This window comes from Castanea sativa, chromosome 12, assembly GCF_040712315.1.
Source record: "Castanea sativa cultivar Marrone di Chiusa Pesio chromosome 12, ASM4071231v1".
Lineage (NCBI taxonomy): Eukaryota > Viridiplantae > Streptophyta > Magnoliopsida > Fagales > Fagaceae > Castanea > Castanea sativa.
In genome coordinates, this window is record NC_134024.1 from 37,127,666 (window position 1) to 37,148,929 (window position 21,264).

The window sequence follows — 21,264 nt, forward strand, 5'->3', positions numbered from 1 at the left end:
AATCTGGCGTGCAAACATCTTGTTCATGAGCCTCTGATAGGTTGCGCCAGCGTTTTTCAGGCTGAAGGGCATAACCTTGTAGCAAAAGAGGCATTGGCTTGTTACGAACGAAGTCTTCTCTTGATCAGCCTCGTCCATTCGGATTTGGTTATACCCAAAAAATGCATCCATGAAGCTCAGCAGCTGATGTTTGGCCGTAGAATCCACCAGGATGTCGACCCGCGGGAGGGGGTAGCTATCTTTGGGGCATGCTTTGTTTAAGTCCGTGAAGTCGACACACATCCTCCATTTCCCGTTGTTCTTTTTGACCATCACGACGTTCGCCAACCAATCGAGGTAATACACTTCCCTGATAAATCCAGCTTCTTGCAGTTTGCGGACTTCTTCTGCTATTGCTTGATCTCTTTCTTGGGCAAAGGTTCTTTTCTTCTGTCGGACGGGCGGGAAAGATGGCGACACATTCAACCTATGCACCATGACTGATGGGTCAATTCCTGGCATGTCTTCGTGGCTCCATGCGAATACATCTTTGTTTTCTTTCAAGAAGGTCGCAAGTTTTTGACGTATCGCCGGGTCGGCCAGGGTGCCGATTTTGGTCATTCGCTCCGGGTGGGCTTCGTCGAGAGGCACGTCTTCGAGTCTCTCGACAGGCTCTGTCGCCACCTGACGTTTCTCTATGCTCATGGCTTGAATGTGGTTGTCCATCTCCATCATGGCCACGTAACATTTGCGTGCGGATACCTGATTTCCTCTCAATTCTCCAATTCCATGATCAGTAGGGAATTTTATCATCAAATGGTATGTCGAGGTTACTGCTTTCCATGAATTGAGGGTTGGACGTCTTATGATGGCATTGTAAGCCGACGAGCAATCGACTACTAGGAATGTTACATTCTGGGTGACCTGCTGTGGGTAGTCTCCAATGGTCACCGCTAAAGTGACAACGCCAAGTGGATGTACCCTTGCCCCTCCAAAGCCAATGAGCGGGGCGTTAGCCGGAATTAGTCGTTCCTTTTTAATTCCCATCTGTTGGAAAGCGGGATAGTAAAGGATGTCTGCTGAACTACCGTTGTCTACGAGAACTCGGTGTATGTTATAGTCTCCTGCCTGTATGGTGACGACCAAAGCGTCGTCGTGGGGGTGATGAAGGCGCCGGGCGTCTACTTCCGAAAATTCAATGGGGGATTGTCAATCCGTGACCTTTCAAGCGAGGGACTTGTCATCTGGACGTTCTGGACCGTTCTGATGTATGTCTTTCGGGCTTTCTTGGAAGACCCGGCGATCGTGATGCCTCCTACAATCGTCCTTATATCTCCTACAGGTTGTTTGGGGCGATCATTGTCTCGCCGAGTGGCCTGATTTTGTGACGGGTCCACCCTCTCCTTGTTGACGAACCTCTGCAACCTTCCTCGCCTAATAAGACCTTCTATTTGCTGTTTCAAGTTGTAGCAATCGGCGGTGTCATGGCCGTGATCCTGATGAAAACGGCAGTATTTGTCCCTCGGTCTCCTGTTGGGATCTCCTCTCGCCTTGCCGGGAAAGGCCAAAGTTTCCTCATCTTTAATCTCGCACCGCACCTAGTCGATGGGCGCATTTAGGGGAGTTGAAGTTCGTGAATCTTCCCGTAGGCGGCTTCGGGTCGTCGATCATCTCGTCGCTCTCTCGGGTTCTCGCCCTTTTTTGTCTTCTGTCTGGTTGTGCATCGTCTTGTCTTTCCCTTTTTCTGGGCTTGTCCTCTCGGGCGAGCAAAGCATCCTCCGCATTCATGTACTTCGTCGCCCTGTAGTGTACATCGGACATAGTCTTTGGGTCATTCTTGCATAGAGAAAATAAGAACCTACCCTCTCGTAGCCCGTTCATGAATGCTGCTACAAGTATCTTGTCATCTGCCTCGTCTATCGAGAGGGATTCCTTGTTAAAGCGGGCTATATATGACCTTAATGTCTCGTCTTCTCGTTGCTTAATACTTAGTATACACGCAGTAGATCTCTTGTGTCGGTGACTTCCAATAAAGTGTGATACGAACTGTGCGCCTAGTTCCTTAAAAGTGTCGATGGAATTGGGCGTCAGCCTACTGTACCAATCCCTCGCAGGCCCTTTCAAGGTGGTGAGAAAAGCCCTGCACATGATTTCGTCTGGTACGCCCTGAAGATGCATTAGGGTTCTGAAGGATTCCAAGTGGTCCAACGGGTCCTTGGATCCGTCGTAATTCTCCATGTGTGGCATGCGAAACTTTGGAGGAAGAGGGCATGAATTCACGAGCGCTGTGAAAGGCGAATCCGTCCTGTGGACTAGGTCGTCCAGGTTGCTAGATACTCGTCCTCTAAGGGCGTTCATCATTACGTCCATACGTTCCCTCATCTCTTGCATCTCAGCAGCGATGTGGGTCGGCAAGGTGTCTGAGACGGATGGTCGGTTGGTTTCTTGTCGCTCCGGTCTAGTCGGAGCGTTGCTGCCCTCAGGTCCTTCCGCATTCCTTCCTCTCGGACTAGCATCTTCCTGGTCTTCCTCTGGTGCACTCTGGTGTGCAGTCCTTTGTCGCAACCGGCTCCTCCGCATCATGATTCGCTTGGGCGAGGCGCTCAACCACCGCCGCAAGCGTTTGGACCTCGCCTTTCGTAGCCGTGGCGTGCGGTTCGTCGCCTTGGTTGTTGTTTGTTGCCATCGATCGAGTGAGTACCATGCAACTTTTTGTCTCAGAAATAGAGCAAGGCTGTGATACTCGAAGATGTCGTCCCCACAGATGGCGCCAATTGATGATGCCGAAGAAATCACCAGTAAGCTGCGAATACTCCTCAGATCGAAGCAACACTTGCGAAGAGAAAACAGATGATCGAACAGAGAGCACCGGTGTGGTGCCGGCCAAAAACCCTCCGACGATCAAGTTAGAGTCTTTTAAACAACCCTAGAGTGCCAGAGTTGAGATAATTGTTCGTACCTTTGGGTCATGAGGGTTTTGGGGTATATATAGTGGTATGGGGTCGAAATAAATGCCTTGGTGAAGAAGTACTTTCCTTTTAGAAGAGTAATTCGTGGATCTTTACCTATTGTATAGAGCCCTTTCCTTATAGGAATCTTCTTGACTAAAGCTGAACGTGTAGCGCAAGAACTTTCCTTATATTCATGTATGTAGAAGTCAAGATAGGCTAAGAATGAAGGTTGGATTGCTCCTTCAGCTTCTACCTGCCAAGGTCGTCAGCCCTCGTGTACCTCCTACACTGTTGTTAGCCTATGTATGTCTCCACAAAGAACGTCAGCCAAGGACCTTTACAACCAAGGTCGTCAGCCTTGACTCGTCAACTTGATCCGTTAGCCTAACGTCGTTACGTAAGGGGTATGGCCTCGAACATCAAAAGGAGGCATCCTAATGAGACTGGCTGACGGGTTGTATATTCCCGTCAGCCTCCTTAACGTATTGACAACTTGTAAAAAACGTCACTATCAATACCTATCCTTATGGAGTTAATTAATGGCTTTTCCAAATTGATTTGTATACAGAGCCTTGCATAGCTTCCACGTGATCCCGTGGCAGTGTAGGAATCAATGCGGAGAATGGGACCAATAGCACTACCTATTTCTCTTTAGAACTTCCATATCATAAAACTCGATAGGCAATTCTGGGAATCACACCCAAACTGCCACTGACGTTAGATTATCTCCAGAGGCTCTGAAATAAGGTTCCCAAGGCTTAATGGCCAAAAAATGCTCACCAATAAACCATGGGCCTCCACGAAGAACTTTGTCATAGTTGTCTGAACTATAGAACTTAATAAAGAAAAAGTCTTTCCCAAGGTTAACATAGTCCATCCTAGCTGCAGGTTTGCATAAGGCATTGATCTTGAAAGTGAGGTAGCTGAATCCAACAGTTCTACCGAACACTTTCACTATCAAAGTCTTTGACCATGGGGATCTAATACGAGCCTTGGTTTCCTTTGATAGCTTCAATTCCGACATCCCTTCAATGAGTGGATCCACTTTTGTGTCTAACTCCTCACCATCATCCCAGACGTTGTCTAGCTTGAAAGCTCTCATAAGCTCCAGGAATGTCTCCCACAAGACTATCTTTATAACTAACAATAGTCCGTGGTGGAGTAAATTGCTTTGCTCCACTGCTTTCCTTAAACATCTTGACACTGCGGCCTAGCTCATCTTCTTCCTCACTCGACCTTTGGGGTTTATGGCAATATCCTACTTCCATCGCTTCATAGAATAGGATTCACATAGATAGATAGCTACAACTAAATTAAAAAAAATATACATATTTATATGTGTGTATATATATATAAACTCTTTTTTGAAATCTTGTCCCATTATTCCATAGGACTTATGTTAGATAACTTTAGCTATTCTGGTAAAAAATTTAAAAAAAGAAAAAGAAAAAATCTTAGCTATATTCTACAATTAAATCAAATTATAATAGCATTGAACTCTCTTAAAAATGCTGTCAACTCTCCTGGTTCTTCCCCTCCGTCTCTTCAATGGCTTGGACCCTTCTCCTTGTCTCTTCCACACTTCCAAAAAAAATTAGGATCCATTATTAATAAACCATTTTATAAAAATTTTTATAAAAAATAACTATTTTTTTACTGCATTTTCAAATCCTATTAAAATTGATGATTAATGGATTTCAGAGCATTTGCATCAACTCATGTAAAATTTTTTGTCTATATTAGCATAATTTTTTTTTATTTTTATATATTCACTTTTCAAAACATCTCACATTATATCATCTATTTTATACTATATTTCATTAAATTATTAATTTTTTATTAATCATCCACTCTCTTCCTCTCTTCTCCATTTTTTTTCTTATTTTTCAAAATTTTTAAAGTTGCAAATACATTTTAACTTACTTTCGGCAAAAAAAAAAAAAAAGAAAAAAGAAAAAAAGAAAAAAAAAGACTATAAATGAAAAGAAAGTCAAAAAGCAATGCAGGTCCAGTCCACTACCAAAACTAGTGCTGGAAATGCATGTAGCCTGGCCGCCGTGAAAATGCCTAAACGGTCAACTTTTTGAAATTATATATATAACAAACTCTACTCCACCCCACGTTTATTAATTAAATTTTTACACCAAAAACAAAAAAAAAACTAGTGCTTTAACTTTTTAGTTTTATATATATATTTTTTATTTAAAAAGCGTCAGACTCATGCAACGGAGAATCTGATTAACCAAAGTCCAGACAGAGAAAGAAATGGCGACGCCAGTGCCAGGTCTATACCGGAGATCCCTACCCTCTCCTCCGGCAATCGAATTCGCTTCCTCCGAAGGCAAGGTTTGTACTGTTTCTCTGTCTCTCTGTGTGGATCTATTTGAATGAAACAAAGTTTATGGAGTGTTGTTGTTGTTGCAGAAGCTTTTCAGTGAGGCGCTAGGAGATGGAACAATGGAAGGGTTTTTCAAGCTCATATCGTACTACCAAACCCAGTCGGAGCCTGCGTATTGCGGCCTCGCCACCCTCTCTATGGTCCTCAATGCCCTCTCCATCGACCCCGGAAGAAAATGGAAAGGTATAATTAACCTATCTTTTTCTCTCTCTCTCTCTCTAATTCATAATCCCTAATTTAATTTCCTCCAATTACTGTTTCAGCAATGGGTTTTTTTAGCGGAAACATATTTATAGAGCTCCAATTTTGCAATTAATGTACCTTATTATAACATATATTAGTTGGTTTAAGCCAAAATACTCTATTGGTCTTTAAACTTTTAGCTGATATTTGGTAACCTTTTCTGTTTTTTATTTTCAAAAACTTGTTTTTCGGATACAATTTTCTTGTATTTTTAAAATAAAAAACATGTTTGGTTAGTTGAAATAAAAAAAGTTATTTTTTTGAAGAAAAAAATAGAAAATACTAAAATATGTTATAATTAGGATTTGAATTCTAATATTAAGTCATTAAATGAGATAGATTCATTAAATTAAATGTGTATTTTTATTGACTTTTGAAAATTAGAAACTGAAAACAGTTTTTTTGCTATTTTCAGTTTTCTTCACAGATTGAGTTTTGAGAACAGTCTTTTTGCTATTTTCAGTTTCTTTCACAAATTGAGTTTTGAAAACAGTTTTTGTTTTCTATCCATTTTGGGTTGCCAAACAAATTTTTTAGTCTAAAAAATAGAAAATTATTTTTGAAAACAGAAAATAAAGAGAAAAAACAGTTGCCAAACATATCCATAACTCTTGAGCGAGCAATTTTTGGTCCCTCAAGTTAAAATGATAAAATGATCGCTTTTAGTCCCTTAGAACATCCACATCACTATGTGCAAATTTTTTTTCCCATTTTGCACGTCTAAAACCTACTTTTTCTATTTTACATACCTATTTTTACAAAACACCCACATCAGTTTGTCTATTATACATATTTATTCAAATAAAATATTCATTTCTTTAACACTGTGAACAGTAACTGTGAGAGTGAGGTGAGAAAGAAAATGAGAAAAAGGGAGTGAGGAGGGAGAAAAAAAGAATAAAAAAATTATTTACACGGTGAACAGTAACCGTGTATATATGCACGGTTATTGTTCATTTACAAGACTATTGTGTAAATTTAGACAGTTTTACAAAGACTGATGTGGGGGGTTTTTGGGTTAAAATATGCAAAATTGAGCATTTTTTTTGTATTTTAAAAGACTATCCACGAGTTGGTGTGGTTGCTCTCATCAAAATGATCACTTTTTATCTGGTGTCTTAGAACATTTGTAATGTAAATGGATCATTTTAGGAAAGTTTTAATATCATTTTTATGGCGGTAAAAAATAAAGTTAATTTTTTTTTTTCCTATAAAAAGTTTTAAAAAATATTTCCTAAACTAGCGCCTTTAGAGCATCTGCTAACTTTTCTTAAACTTAAAAGTCACTAATTTTAGACCCTAACAAACTTAAAGTGATTGGTTTTAGTCACCATGGAATGATGAAATGTTAGTTTTTAGTTTGGACACATCATCTAAGGAACTAAATGCGATCGCTTAAAATTTTGAGACTAAAATCATTCATGTGCTAAACTTAGGGACCAATATATTTAAAGGCTTTTTTTTAGTGTAATAATATAATAGAGACAAAATTTCATAATCGATATAGTGAGAGAGAGAGAGTAGTAAGCGATTAGATGTTAAAGACTCTTTTATTATTCAAGGAATTAGTACTCTGTTACCATGCATATTTCACATCTTTTTGGAAAATTGTTTTCTAGTTGAAAGAAATTCAAGAGTCTGACAATTGTTGGCATTATTGATGCCTAGTTCATGGCTTCTGCCTGCGGGTCTAGGGTTCTTCATGTTGTGAACTTGGGGGGTTTCAATTGCAGGTCCTTGGAGATGGTTTGATGACTCTATGCTGGATTGCTGTGAGCCTTTGGAAAAGATCAAAGCTGACGGCATTACCTTTGGCAAAGTTGCATGTTTGGCACATTGCAATGGAGCTAAGGTTGAAGCTTTTCGGACTAGTGAAAGCACCATTGATGACTTCCGCAAGTATGTAATTTGCTGTACTTCTTCAGAGGATTGTCATGTGATCACGTCATACCACAGAGCAGTTTTTAAGCAGGTCTTGTGAGCTTATCTAATTATCTAAATTGCTGTCTACTCACTAGCAATGCTTCTTTTTTCTTACATTCCATATTCTTCAGGATACTTTTAGAAAAAATCCTATGCCCATGAAAATGATTTATGCCTACTGATTAAATGTTTTCTGTTTATGGAAAAAACTGTTAAAAGCATTAATGGTGCTTATAATGTAATGTATAATGGTACTTCAGATATGATTTATCCTTACTGTTCACTGATTGATATAGAATGATACTATGAAATTTGGTGAATGCTGATGACCTTGTTAGACAAATGACTTAGAGCATCAGCACTGGAGTGGGCATATGGCAAATGTAAGCCCATTTTGCCATTCAAGCCCATTTTACCCACTCCAATGGAATTTGTAAATTCTCAGGATTGTTAAAAATTTGCAACTGTGCTACAGTGTGATTCTAAATGTAGAATCACAATGTAGCTCAATTGTAAAAAAAAAAAATATTAATATTTTATTTGTAAATAGTATCAGTTCTCTCTCCATGGTCTCTCATCTCTCTCTCCATTGCTGAACTCTTTTTCACACCAAGCCTCTCTCTTCTCTCTCATCCCCTCTCTCTCTCGCCATTGTCGCCGATTCACCCACCCATCTCCAAATCCCTTTAATCTCAGGCTTTTCTCTCTTAGTCGGTCTCTCATTTTTGGGTATTTTTTGTGGTTTTTGGCGGAGGAGATTGGCGAGTGATTTGGGTTTCTAGCGGTGGAGATAGGCGAGTTGTGTGGGTTTCTGGTGGTGGTGGGTCAGGTGGTGCAGCGGCGGCGTGGGTCGGTTGTGGGTTTCTTGTTTTGATTTTGGATTTTGATTTGGATCTGAGATCGGTGAGTGATTTGGGTTTCTACCGGTGGAGATCGGCGAGTTGTGTGGGTTTCTGGCGGTGGTGGGTTTGTGACTGATGTGGGCGTGGGTTAGGTGGTGTAGCAGCGGCGTGGGTCAGTGGTGGGTTTATGGTTTTGATTTTGGATTTTGATTTTGATTTGGATCGGAGATCGGCGAGTGATTGGCTGGATTTTGCTAAGCGAAAGTGGGTAGTATGACTGAGAAGGTGGACGGTGGTGGTGGTGTGACTGTGAAGGTGGGTGGTGCTAGTGGTGTGACTGAGAAGGTTGACAGAGGAAGAGAAATAGAGATCAGAGAAAGAATTGAGAAATATTTTTATACTATTATTTTTATATTATTTTAACGTGTAGTATGGTAAAATCAAAGTTGGGATGTTGGTGTATTGTAAAATGGTATTGTATAATTGATAAAGTGGCTTTTTAAGATGGTAAAATAGGATAGAATTGGCATGAACCATGGTGGATGCTCTTATAAGGTAGATTACCATTGTGACACGTGATTTTTTAGGCACATTACCATTCCGCAGTTGCAGCTAAATTAAAAGCATCATGTTACCTAGAACCTTCATATTTATTGAATTCAGCTCAATGAGCCATACATTTGCACTACAAAGTCAGGTACAATTGCCTAAATGATGCCTCTGATAAGACTATTTTTTGATATTTTATTTGCTTTGTATATGTTGTTTTTTTCTTCTAGGTTAATAGGCAAGACTGATCATTTGCTTTTTAGAACTATGTTACTATTTACCTGTTAGAAATATCAATTATCAAGGCTTGAGCCCATTGTAACTAGTCCAGTTTCAATTTACTAAGACTTACTTATAGTGCAAGTAAAATAACCCAGGGTTAGTCTAGGGTTATTATCTTATATATATATATCCCAAATGGGCTCATTATAACACAAAATTCAAGACAGTTAATATGTAGGTTGTGTTTGGCTCAATGTAAAATGGTTTCAAAGTGTAAAATAATTTCAGTTGAAAATTGTTTTTGGAAAAGGAAAATATTTTCAGGTGTTTGGTTGCATTTCAAAAAATCTATTGGAAAATATTTTCATGTGTTTGTTTTTGTTCTTGAAAATGCTCTAGAAAACACATTTTCTACCCATTTCTCACATTTTCTCAGCTTCCAAACACATATTATAATAAAAATCCCAACATATAAACCCAAAGAAAAAAAGAAGAAGAAAATCTCAATTCCACAAACCCAACACTAGATTGTGAGAGAGAGAGAGAGAGAGAGAGATTTGAGAGAAAAAGAGAGGGTTGAGGCAGCGGCAACGAGATCTAAGAAAGAGAGAAGCAGCAATGGCAAGCTTGAGACAAAGAGAGAGAGAAAGAGGCAACAACAATAAGATCAGTGGCGAGATCTGAAGGCCCCATCAAGGTAGAGGTGGTCCGATCTAGTCACTGTGGTTGTTGTTAATGGGTGGGTGGGCATAGTGGTTCGATCGGTTTGTTTGTGGGTGGGTCAAGGTGGTCCAATCAGTTTGTGGGTGGGTCACGGTGGAGCAATGGTGTAAACACTCCCCATGGTGTAAGTGGTTTGAAGGTAAAATAGAAGTGTAAACTATTTTACACTTCAGGGTTGTTATTTTGCAGTCAATGAAAATCATTTTCCGTTTGACTAAATTTTCCGCCCAATCCAAATACTCCCCATGGTGTAAAATATTTTCCGTATTCCTTTTACGGCCGAAACGAACACAGCCGTAGCCGCTCGGATTTTTCATGTGGACATAGGCTGTCAAGTTGAATCATATTTATTTATGCTCTCTCTCTCTCTCTCTCTCTCTCTTATAATCCTAACATAAATACTAATGTGATATGAAAACTATGTCCCAACTTCAATTCTAACATGGTATCATACCCAAGTCTCCTGTTTGGTTCTCCAAAGGTCGCCAACTTGCTCATGCACCTCACCATAACATTATCTTCAGCCAATATCTTCTGTCAAGCGGTGCTGCTCTCCTCTGGTCGTTAGTGACTATTATCATCTTCCAACCACCGTTTGTCACTGACTGTTGCTACCACTGGTGTTTGTCTCACTAAATGTAATCCTCAAGTCACAGTTCCTATACTGATTTCCCCTGGCCACCGCTGCAACTGTATTTCGGCCATAGTAGCCTTACTGTGGTCACAAGTATAGCTGTCCTCTAGCCTCATCTGTCGCCAATAGTCATCATTTGCAATTGCGGTAGTTGTCTTGCATGTTCCACTCTACATTGTGCTCAATCCATTATACATTCGATCTGATCCTTCATGTTAACACTTTCCTTCTCAATTTCATATTCCAAACTCAAAGCATGTTCAAGCTTATACCTTGAGTTTGAGTAGGGATGTTAGAGACATCAAATCTCAAGGCCCAAGCCCAATGTATCTAGTCTAGATTTAATGTTTAGGACCTACTTGTAGTGCTCGCAAAGTAATTTTAATTCTACTTGTAGTGCAAGTAAAGTAACCCCAAAATTAGTTTACGTTTAGCCTAGAGTTAGTCTCTCCATATAGTTATATACATCCAAGGGCTAGGCATAGGTCTCCAAGCCGAATCACTTTGAATTTCTCTGAGCTTCCGCTTTTTCTTTCTCTCTCCTCTCCCTCTCACCCTTAATCCCAACATAAATTCTAATATGGTATCAAAGCATCAATACTAGCATTACCAGAACTATTGTAACAATTTGATTTATTGCCTATACTAGTTTTTATGTGTTGAAACCTTTTTAGTCCATGGGATTAAAAATAAGAAATGAGAGAGAGAGAGAGTCTCATTATGAACTGAGTGCTGCTGGTGTATGAATTTGTTAGTGGCACCTACTTAGTATTAAAATTTCCTGTGTGACATTTGGTGACAATATTCTGGTTCATGATAGGATTGCTTATATTCTTTTGTGCTTTGAAAATACAAAATTTCGTTTCATTGTTGTACATTTGATTATTAGAACTTAAGAGCATTGAATTTCATTTTATTGTTTGGGTACAGACTGGAACTGGTCACTTTTCACCAATTGGCGGCTATCATGCTGGAAGAGATATGGTTCTCATGTTGGATGTTGCTCGATTTAAATATCCTCCTCATTGGGTTCCTCTCATGCTTCTTTGGGAAGCCATGGATACTATTGATGAAGCAACGGGACATCGTAGGGGGTATGCTCTTCTAGTTTGAACCTCCATATCAAAGCATAAGGCTGAAAATTTTAGCTATCAGATAAACTGTATATACTTTGTGACTTTTGAAACAAAATGGCACTAGTATTTCTCTGAGATTTCATAAATTTCTTTACTTTTTCTGGAAAAAGTACATATGTTTTAGAATCTCACATTTTTTACGCTTAAATGTGTTTTTCTTTTTGGTGGATATCATAAGTTACCTGTTCTGATTGTGTGCATTGTTTATTAAAACTGAAATATTCGTGTTATATGTGATATATTAAATGATTAAATTCATCGTTTCCTAACAGCTTAAGCTTTTGGAACAATAGATAATTTATCAATGTGATATCTTCACTCTCTAATTTCTATACATACAATTTGGTCTTAGTCTTGATGTTTGCTTTGGATTTTCAAGTAGTATAAAAGCATGAAAAAAGTAACATAAGTAACACATCAGTTATTTTCATTGTTCTCTCAACCATTTTAAATTTGGTCAGAAATTTGTGTTTGCACAGTCTATGTTCAATAAAGTATTTGCAAGCTCAAGTAGAATAGTATTCCTTCTAAAGTGAAGAGCTCTCAATAGTGAAGTTTAATTTCTTATTCTGACATTCCTTACATGAGTGGGAGACAGGCTAGCGGCACAACTTTTTCGACTTATTTTCTGTATTTTTTAGATCAGCTAATTTGCAGATATTAATTCCTTTTTATTTTCCTTTTTGTTCTTTTTATTGGCTCATTCTTTGTACTCTTCCATGTACTAGGGTTCTACTCAAGTTCTGCCTCAGTGCCATTTTGGTTGTGTGTTGCATGTTATCTGTTTTAGTTGTATTCTACTTATATTCTGAAATATGTCTTTTCAGGTATATGATTATTTCACGGCATCACAGAGCACCATCAATCCTTTATACTCTGGTACTGTACTTGTTGGCTGGTCTGTTTCATATAACCTTGTTATTGTGTTGCCTTAACGTTAAATTTTAGTACTAGCTTCTCCCCCTATGGCTCACAGTAATACCAAAAATTGGATAAATTGCATAACTTTTGAAAACTTTTATAACATTTGTGATGTGCTCCCTAAACTACAAATTGAAACAAATAAGTTGAGGCCCTGTGATAATTAGTCCCTACAACCCATAATTGGTTTTTAAAACTAATGTTTTTCAATACATGTATCACATGGCTATGGGGTCCATATTTAAGCTGGGAAAAAGCAGCACATTGTGACAAATGGTGAAAATGCCCTATATTATCTCCTGTTCCCCCATTTTATATTTTCCTTAAATAAATACTTCAGTTTGAGTGAAGGGTTATTTAAAGGTGGTGACTTCTGGCAATTGATAATGGCTTTTGTGATAAGTGACTTTGGCTAGAAACATCCCTCTGATTCAATTTTGTTCATTTCTTTGTTGTTTGCTTTTCTGTTTCCGCTTGCTACAGATGTTTTGAACTAGCATTGCTCTGTGTTTTGTGCAGAGTTGTAGACATGATAGTTGGAAAAGTGTGGCAAAGTACTTGGTAGAAGATGTTCCCCACTTCTTGAAGTTAGAAGATCTAAAAGATGTTCAAAGTATACTCTCTATGGTATTCAAATCACCCCCTGTTGATTTGAGAGAATTCATTAAGTGGGTTGCAGAAGTTCGAAGACCAGAGGATGGGAATGAAATTTTAAGTGAAGAGGAAAAAGGAAGGAATGGAATCAAGGTTTTCTACAGCTTCCTTGAATTCCTTGTTTATTTCATTTAATATGTTTCTGTTTTTCTGTTAATTCTTTGAGGTGTTAAAGGGTGAACTATTAACAGCTTCTTAGGCTTCTTATTCCCAAAAAGATGAAAATTAAATCAATTTCTGATTTTGAGTTTTTAAGCTTTGGGATTTCAGGAAGAGATATTGAAACAAGTGCAAGATACTGAACTATTCAGACATGTGACAAGATGGTTGTCTTCTGTGAATTCATTTTGTAAAGACATCACATCTTTGGGTGACAAAGAAGGGTTACCTGAAATTGCTGCATGTGTTTGTTGTGAAGGAGCTGGAGCTTTGACTGGGAAAGTAAGGAGAATATGCTGTAGGAAAACAAATATGAAGCTTATGAAGGCTAATGGTGAAAACCCTGTGACAGTGGTATCTGGGACTGTAATTTCTGATGGCACAGAACAAGGAGTTGATGTGCTGGTTCCTTTATGTCAATTCGATCCCACTACTTTGTGTGTTTCTGATCAAGGATATTGCAGCGGAATGTATCCATCTACAGCTGATGTTCTCACAGTGCTTTTATTTTCCCTGCCACAACATACATGGGCTGGCATTAAAGAAGAGAAGCTACTGACAGAAATTAACAGTCTTGTGTCAACTGACAGTCTTCCTCCTTTGCTTAAAGATGAGGTACTACACATATCCTTCAATATTTTCTATTATTTTTTATATTGATATACTCTTTCTTATGGATCCCAGATTTGGGGTTTCTTCTATTTTAGAGTTTCAAGTTTCTCTTAGATTTTCCTTTTGAGACTTTTGTACTTATTTGACACATTGTGTTCATTATCGTGAACATAGAGTTTATTTGATTATAAATCGAATTACATTTACTTATTTAAAAAAAAAAATTATTTTTTATATTGAATTTTGGACCTCTTCCATTTATTTGTTTTAGTTAAGTTATGGGTTTAAGCAGCTTTTTGAATGAAAGTCTGGAAATCACACGTATGTCTGTTCCATTTCTTAATGCCCATTACAGGTTACGTATTTGAGACAACAGCTCCATTTTCTCATCACAGATCTTGGCACTCCTGCTCCTTGATATCCTTGTTTTCTGTTAATTACTTGTAAACTAGAAGTGAAAAAAAAAAAAAAAAAAAATCGTACACCATAAAGTTTGGAAGGCTCTGTGAATCATGGACTATAATGGGTTGCGCCATTTTGCATGATTTAAAGTACATTGTTGTAAGAAATAAAATATATACAAGGTTTATTGTTCCTCGTTGATGATGCCTTTTCTTTGTTGCATTCCCTTGCCAACATAGGCTTCATAAATACATATCTTCCTGCACAATTTACTTGACTATTAGCTTGGTTGATGATTTTTGTATTGTATTAAATATCCTTTCCTGGTTTTTGAAATAATGTATTTCATTGTTCTGACCATGATAACTCACCGGCAATATAAGAACAAACATTCCAGACTTTTAGATATAGACAATGTTAATTCCGCCCATATGGTGAACAAATGACACAATATATTCAAATATGCTTTTAGCTATTAAAATCATTCTTAAAAAATTCCTGATTTTGCAAAAATTTTCTTGACTACAAGAGACCAAATTAGAATAACTGAATATTCCAGGAACTCAATGGTTCAAAAGCTCAAGGATCGAGCCCTTAGGAATCCCATATTGCATCAGTGTTTTACAGTCTTTGAGCACCAGTCCTTCAAAACTAAGCCTGTGGAATCTAGGGTCAATTCCATAGGCTTGGTAAATCTTGGTCTTCACTCTGTACACTGTATCATAGGCCTCAACTTCCAACAATTTTGGTGATCCATCCTCCATTTTGATAAAAGGTCATGCTAATGGTTAACAATCCATTTTAGAAAAGTTTTGATATCACTTTTACGGGAAATAAAAAAAGTTGTGAAAACATTAATTGTTTTTTTTTTTTCCCCCATAATAACTTTTTTAAAATGGATTATTAATCCTAATGGTATTTGTTAGCATTTTTCTTTGACAAATATCTCCATCAGTCGAGGCACTAGGAAAATTGTGGAACCATCATTCAAGTTGTAATCTTTTAAAGAAGCTCCACGTCTTGTGTCAAGGCTCTTTCCTTCATAGTAAAGCTCATACTGATCTGATACTAGCCCTTCCGTTTTAGAAATCTTTTCTTTTATGTCTTCTATTGTCTCTGAACTATCCATTTCGAGAGTGAAAACTTTCAATATGTCTATGTTGCTCTTCATCTAGAGGTAATAATATATTCAAATATGCTTTTAGCTATTAAAATCATTCTTAAAAAATTCCTGATTTTGCAAAAATTTTCTTGACTACAAGAGACCAAATTAGAATAACTGAATATTCCAGGAACTCAATGGTTCAAAAGCTCAAGGATCGAGCCCTTAGGAATCCCATATTGCATCAGTGTTTTACAGTCTTTGAGCACCAGTCCTTCAAAACTAAGCCTGTGGAATCTAGGGTCAATTCCATAGGCTTGGTAAATCTTGGTCTTCACTCTGTACACTGTATCATAGGCCTCAACTTCCAACAATTTGGTGATCCACCTCCATTTTGATAAAAGGTCATGGTAATGGTTAACAATCCATTTTAGAAAAGTTTTGATATCACTTTTACGGGAAATAAAAAAAGCTGTGAAAACATTAATTGTTTTTTTTTTTCCCATAATAACTTTTTTTAAATGGATTATTAATCCTAATGGTATTTGTTAGCATTTTTCTTTGACAAATATCTCCATCAGTCAAGGCACTAGGAAAATTGTGGAACCACCATTCAGGTTGTAATCTTTTAAAGAAGCTCCACGTCTTGTGTCAAGGCTCTTTCCTTCATAGTAAAGCTCATACTGATCTGATACTAGCCCTTCCGTTTTAGAAATCTTTTCTTTTATGTCTTCTATTGTCTCTGAACTATCCATTTCGAGAGTGAACTTTCAATATGTCTATGTTGCTCTTCATCTAGAGGTAATAATAAAATAAACTTAGAAAAATTAGAAGAAAAAAAAAATTAAAATGTATGCTCTTAATTAAATGCGTAATATGTTTGGTTAGAAGATGGGAGTATAAGAAATTGAAATAGAAAATCAAGGAAAAAAATTTGTAAAAACTGAATGGAAATCCAAAAAAAAACTTATAAACCTACAAAGCAAACTACAGGAGAGTATTCTATTAGTCAGAAGAGAGAGTAATTTACTTTGACAAGAAATAATCAAACGACTGAGACACCTGAAAATTACAAGTTATAGGTAAAAGTAGGCGAAAATGGGCAAATGCCCATTTCGCGCAAAAAAAAGGGCAAATGCTCATTTTTCCAAACTAATTAGGGAAATGCTCTTCTTTTGAAACTCGATTTTTTCAAAATCGAGTTAAAAAAAAAAAAAAAAATTCCTGGAGCCCTATAGTAACGTTTTAAAGAGCTTATAGTGACGTTTTAAAGATCTATAGTGGCGTTTTGTAACTCGAGCTGAGTTACAAAACACCGCTATAGGTTCCTTAAAACGTTACTATATGAATTAACTTGATTTTGAAAAAATCGAGTTTCAAAAGAGGGGTATTTTCCTAATTAGTTTAGGAAATAGAACATAATGCTGTTTTTTTTGTGCGAAAAGGGTATTTGCCCATTTTGGCCGGTAGAAGTATCATGAATTGTACTGGGAAGGTTCACACGATCACATTATAATATTATACATTAAACAATACTCTCCAGCCTCCGGTGTTTAATTATCCAAAATCTGCATTTAATAAATGCACCATTGAGTCGGTTTGATTCATCATCTTCTTGCTCCTCTTTTTAATTTTTTAAAATTTTATTGAGAATGAGATTTCTTCGAAAAGCTGCATCTAAAAAATGTGTGCTTTGGGATTGAAAGTGTCATTCTACCCAACAAACAAAAAATTAAAGGAAAAAAAAATTAACGAATGTGATTTATGAATATTTATAAAAACAATTCATGATAAAAAAAAAAAAAAACTGAAACAGTTTTTTATATTTCTCATAAAAGTGATATTAAAAATTGCCTAAAATGTTTAATTAATAAATAGCCTAAGAGTAACCATAAATAAGACCAAAAAAAAAAAAAAAATCGGTTCTTCGACTCAGTCTCCTGTTGATTTTTAAGAAGTGCCCAAAAAAAAAAAAAAAAAACTTGGAAGTAGCGGCAAAAGATAGTGCTCGTTTATTCTTAATGCTAACCACCTTTGCGACTTTAAAGTTTAAACTCTTCCCTGCTAAAATAATTGGTAAAAGAAAAAAATTTATTCGATGGTTCCACTTCCCTCCATGTTTGTGGTTTCATTTCCAAAGTAGTGTTGAATATGCCTTAATAAGTGTTAGAGCTTTTAACCAAAAAAAAAAAAATAATAATAATAATAATAAGTGTTAGAGCTGTCCCATCAAAAAAAAAAAAAAAAAAAGCGTTAGAGCTGGATTTGCTGGAATAATAAATTTATTGGATTAAACTTTTAGATTTAGTGGTATTTCAATATGCTGTATTATATTAATGGATAAAAACAATCCTCAATGGCTAACTGTTAATTGGGATGTAAATAGTCTCTTTCAAACTTTTATTGATGGTAAGTTTCATACATACTTAACCTCTACATTTTTGTTCCTACTACTCGGCTCCTTCGACTTTTCTTTAGAGTTTGGTTTATTTTCAATATAATTTTTTTAATTGAACATCTTTTGTCTTAAATATACAATGGCAAATAGAGTGGTAGTGGGTTTAATTTCTACCTTTTATTTAGTTAATGAGTGATGTGACAGTTTCTTATTAAAACAAAATAAGATTTCAATTAAAAAAACTAGCATTTAACCCACACAATGCGTGCGAACATTTTACGAATTGGAAGACAATAACTTAACATAACAATTCAATAAATAAAATACCTTAAAATTTGTTTAGTTCAAGTTCTACAGCCACTCATTTGTCCTACTTATAGGTACTGCTATCTATAAAATACATTGAAATTCTAGTAGTAAGATAATATAATTTAACTGAATGGAGAACATTCAAAAGAGGTTTGCGCTATCTCTATTTTTTGATGAAGTATTCATTCTTTAGTTCTCTTACAAAATTATCTATTGTGTCCTGCAATGATTGACTCTCTAATTAAATGTTGCCTCAAGAAATGGTTAACATTAAATCAAATTCAAATTTAGATTGCATTCCTTGTACTATATTTTGACTTTGAAGCTATTTAGAAGAAATTCTTATAACAATTTCCTTATTCTAATGACAACTTATTATATATAAATCAAAAGTATAGAATCTAAAATCTTATTCAATAATAGAAAGTGAAGTGCAAAATCAAGCAATTAGTAAATATCTAAACAAAGGCTCAGACATTATAACTTTGTAAAGATTTAAACAAATACTAACATAGACATTTAAGGAAAAAAAAATCATTAAACTCCATTGGTTTAGTTTTACCTCTACTTCTTCCGCTTCTTTTCCTTCGGATCAATCACACTATCACCATCAAGCAGAAGAAGGCTCCCAATAAAAGTTAGAGGCGTAAACACAACAGTCAAATTCTGACTCTCAAGCCTCTTGCTTCTTTTCTTTTCTATGTCATACCAAAATATATTCTTGCAATCAACTAACAAAACTTTCTTGCCGTGCCTGGAAAACTTTAAAGGCTTCAAATACACATTCAAATACTCCAAATCCGAATTCAAATTCGAAGCAATTGTATTTGCACGTAGATCAGTTTTATAAACCTGTATCCACGAACTCTCTTCTCCATATTCCTTCATCAACCAAACTTCATTATACATCTTCCAAACATTCACAACATAACATCGGCATCCTCCTAACACTCCCAAACACGTTTTTCGATTATCATATTCAATTTGTTGAAGCAGTGTCTTATAAACACGAAAATTCTCCTTTGCAAAATCACAAGCAAGAATGCTGTGCAATGGAGCGTCAGAATCTTTGCTTCGTGTGATTAAAGTACAACGCTTCTGTACTGGTTCACTTGGCAATTTCTTGTACTTCCTTATCAATGGATTCCAAAGTGTGATCTCTTCGTCACAGTTATGAAGGCAAACCAAGCCATTGTAGTAATCCACGGTGGTGGTCACCCTTTTTCAACAATGACCTTGCAGTGGAGGGTAAATTCCCATGGCCTCAGGTAAGCAATTTTCATTATCATGGCGGAAAAGTAAGGACCAAACACTAGGTTTTTGGTCGATGATTATGATGCAATCTCTGTCACTGTTGATGGAGCGCTTGAAGTGGGTATTGATGAATCTCTGCTTTGATTAATTTGGCCCATAGCTTTGAAATGCAGGAAGAACATACGACACTCTTGACCGCTAATCTGCTTAGTATATCAGCGATGAAATCGATCGGCATATCTGCTCATTAGAGGATAGTATGGATTTTATTTGCAGCGAAGAAGTGATAGAGTCAGGGACGCACTACTCTATTATAAATATGTGCTCTGGAATGGTTTTTTTTTATCAGATTGAACGGAGGTTAGTGATAGGAGATAGGTGAATGGTTTTTTTTTTTTTAAGCCTTTCAGATATATAGTTTTGTTAGTAAACAACATGATTAAAGTGATGGGTTAAGCGATGTGATTGTGTCGTATGGTATGACTTTTTACAATTAAAATGTACAAGTGTTAGAATTTTAGATGAGTGTTTTCCCTACATGGCAGCACTGCCTTAAGTGTAGGAAAAGGTTTCTACTATTATAAATAGTATATATGATATATGATATATGATAGGGCAAATTATACTTCCCTCTTGAGATTTGGAGAAATGACACTCACTTCTAAACTTAAAAGGAAAAAACACTCCTCTCCCTTGAGATTTCAAAACAATAACACTTCTCCCTTCTGTTAGTATTAGTAATGGAATATTTTATTTTAAAAAAAAATTCTCTTTACCAAAGTTTAACCATGGTTAGTGAAAAGAGTATTCACATAAAATAAAAAATGAAAAGAGCATATTATAAAACATGTTGCTTAAGTGGATTTTTTAGTCTCTTCTAGCACCTTTACAATTGATTTTTTAAAGTTTGATGATCCTCCTAGATTTTTTAATCGCACCTCTCTCCAACACTTTGGATCAAAATTTATGAAATAAAACAATTTACCAAAGCTTTCAAGCTTTTATTGTTTAAAAATGAGTTTGAAATTTTCAGAGTCACTTATTGATAATGCCGAAAATCGTCAGTAAGCCACACGGTCCTCACGTGTACCTGATGAAGAACCTGCACAACACAAAAGCTGAAGACCTTAGGAAGGGTACCGATGTGGTACCGACCAAACACCCTCCAACGGTCAAGTTAGAGAAAATCTCTTATTCACAACTCTAAGGTGATAGAGCTGAGGTAAATTATGCGTACCTTGATTTATGAGGGCTTTGAGGTATTTATAGTAGTGTAGGGCCGAAATCTACGTCTTGGCGAGGAAGTACTTCCCTTCTAGGAGAGTGATTAGTGGATATTGCATTTCCCTTAGAGCTCTTTTCCTTATAGGAGTCATCTTAATTAGAATTAAACGTGTGATGCAAGAATTCTTCTTACTCATGTATGCGTGGGAACCAAGCAATTGTCATGGATGGGTTTGCCTGCCTTCTTCAGCCTTTGTTCTCGTCAGCCTGTTGAGTTGTCAGCGTATGTCGTTGATCCTTATAAGGCCGTCAGCTTACGACCTTCAGCTTGACGTCGTCAGTTTCTTCCACTTCAACTTGACGTCGTCAGGTCCCCCCCTTTAGCGCATTGGGAGTGTCAGGAATATTTTATAAAATCATCCTCATCACTTATCAATATAAAAAACTTTCAAAGTCAATTTGATTGATTGGAGAACAAACTCACAAAAGCTTATTCTAACGTTAAATTAGAAAAGCAGCTAAAGAAAAATATGGTAACTTTGGACAAGTATATCCTTTAGCCAATAAATATGAGAAAAATGGCTACAGCAAATTGACTGAATCAGAGTTATCAACATTACACAAACTCC

The 21,264-nt window shown here is 36.7% G+C and overlaps 3 protein-coding genes across 5 annotated transcripts; 1 reads left to right on the top strand and 2 right to left on the bottom strand.

Moving 5' to 3' along the window:
* The first annotated feature begins 5,124 nt into the window (after nucleotides 1-5,124).
* On the top strand, nucleotides 5,125-14,560 carry LOC142618307 (glutathione gamma-glutamylcysteinyltransferase 3-like). 3 transcript variants are annotated; one of them, XM_075791215.1, is made up of 8 exons: nucleotides 5,125-5,276; nucleotides 5,355-5,511; nucleotides 7,305-7,543; nucleotides 11,395-11,558; nucleotides 12,428-12,479; nucleotides 13,041-13,268; nucleotides 13,446-13,949; nucleotides 14,302-14,560. In XM_075791215.1, exons 1-8 carry the CDS (start codon nucleotides 5,196-5,198, stop codon nucleotides 14,362-14,364), a joined length of 1,488 nt encoding a protein of 495 aa, XP_075647330.1. In that variant the 5' UTR covers nucleotides 5,125-5,195; the 3' UTR covers nucleotides 14,365-14,560. The 3 variants fall into 3 exon arrangements, with proteins under 3 accessions (XP_075647330.1, XP_075647331.1, XP_075647332.1); XM_075791216.1 differs by having other exon boundaries at nucleotides 5,152-5,271; XM_075791217.1 differs by having other exon boundaries at nucleotides 5,171-5,276; nucleotides 7,240-7,543.
* A 710-nt stretch (nucleotides 14,561-15,270) lies between these two features.
* Nucleotides 15,271-16,205, bottom strand: LOC142620609 (ubiquitin-like domain-containing protein). The gene is made up of 2 exons (XM_075793955.1): nucleotides 16,041-16,205; nucleotides 15,271-15,519 (listed from the first exon to the last, which is right to left on the bottom strand). Exons 1-2 carry the CDS (start codon nucleotides 16,203-16,205, stop codon nucleotides 15,271-15,273), a joined length of 414 nt encoding a protein of 137 aa, XP_075650070.1.
* A 2,516-nt stretch (nucleotides 16,206-18,721) lies between these two features.
* On the bottom strand, nucleotides 18,722-19,649 carry LOC142620610 (F-box protein At4g22390-like). Its single transcript, XM_075793956.1, has 2 exons — nucleotides 19,510-19,649; nucleotides 18,722-19,376 (listed from the first exon to the last, which is right to left on the bottom strand). Exons 1-2 carry the CDS (start codon nucleotides 19,647-19,649, stop codon nucleotides 18,722-18,724), a joined length of 795 nt encoding a protein of 264 aa, XP_075650071.1.
* Between the last annotated feature and the right edge of the window lie 1,615 nt (nucleotides 19,650-21,264).

Excerpts from the sequence above, each read along its gene's own strand:
- LOC142618307 (XM_075791215.1), top strand. The coding sequence starts at position 5,196 with ATGGCGACGCCAGTGCCAGGTCTATACCGGAGATCCCTACCCTCTCCT. Across the intron at positions 5,277-5,354 it reads TCGCTTCCTCCGAAGGCAAG|AAGCTTTTCAGTGAGGCGCT; the intron begins GTTTGTACTGTT and ends TTGTTGTTGCAG. Across the intron at positions 7,544-11,394 it reads ACAGAGCAGTTTTTAAGCAG|ACTGGAACTGGTCACTTTTC; the intron begins GTCTTGTGAGCT and ends GTTTGGGTACAG.
- LOC142620609 (XM_075793955.1), bottom strand. The coding sequence starts at position 16,205 with ATGGATAGTTCAGAGACAATAGAAGACATAAAAGAAAAGATTTCTAAA. Across the intron at positions 15,520-16,040 it reads GTGGTTCCACAATTTTCCTA|ATGAAGAGCAACATAGACAT; the intron begins GTGCCTTGACTG and ends TATTACCTCTAG.
- LOC142620610 (XM_075793956.1), bottom strand. The coding sequence starts at position 19,649 with ATGCCGATCGATTTCATCGCTGATATACTAAGCAGATTAGCGGTCAAG. Across the intron at positions 19,377-19,509 it reads CTTCAAGCGCTCCATCAACA|GGTGACCACCACCGTGGATT; the intron begins GTGACAGAGATT and ends TTGTTGAAAAAG.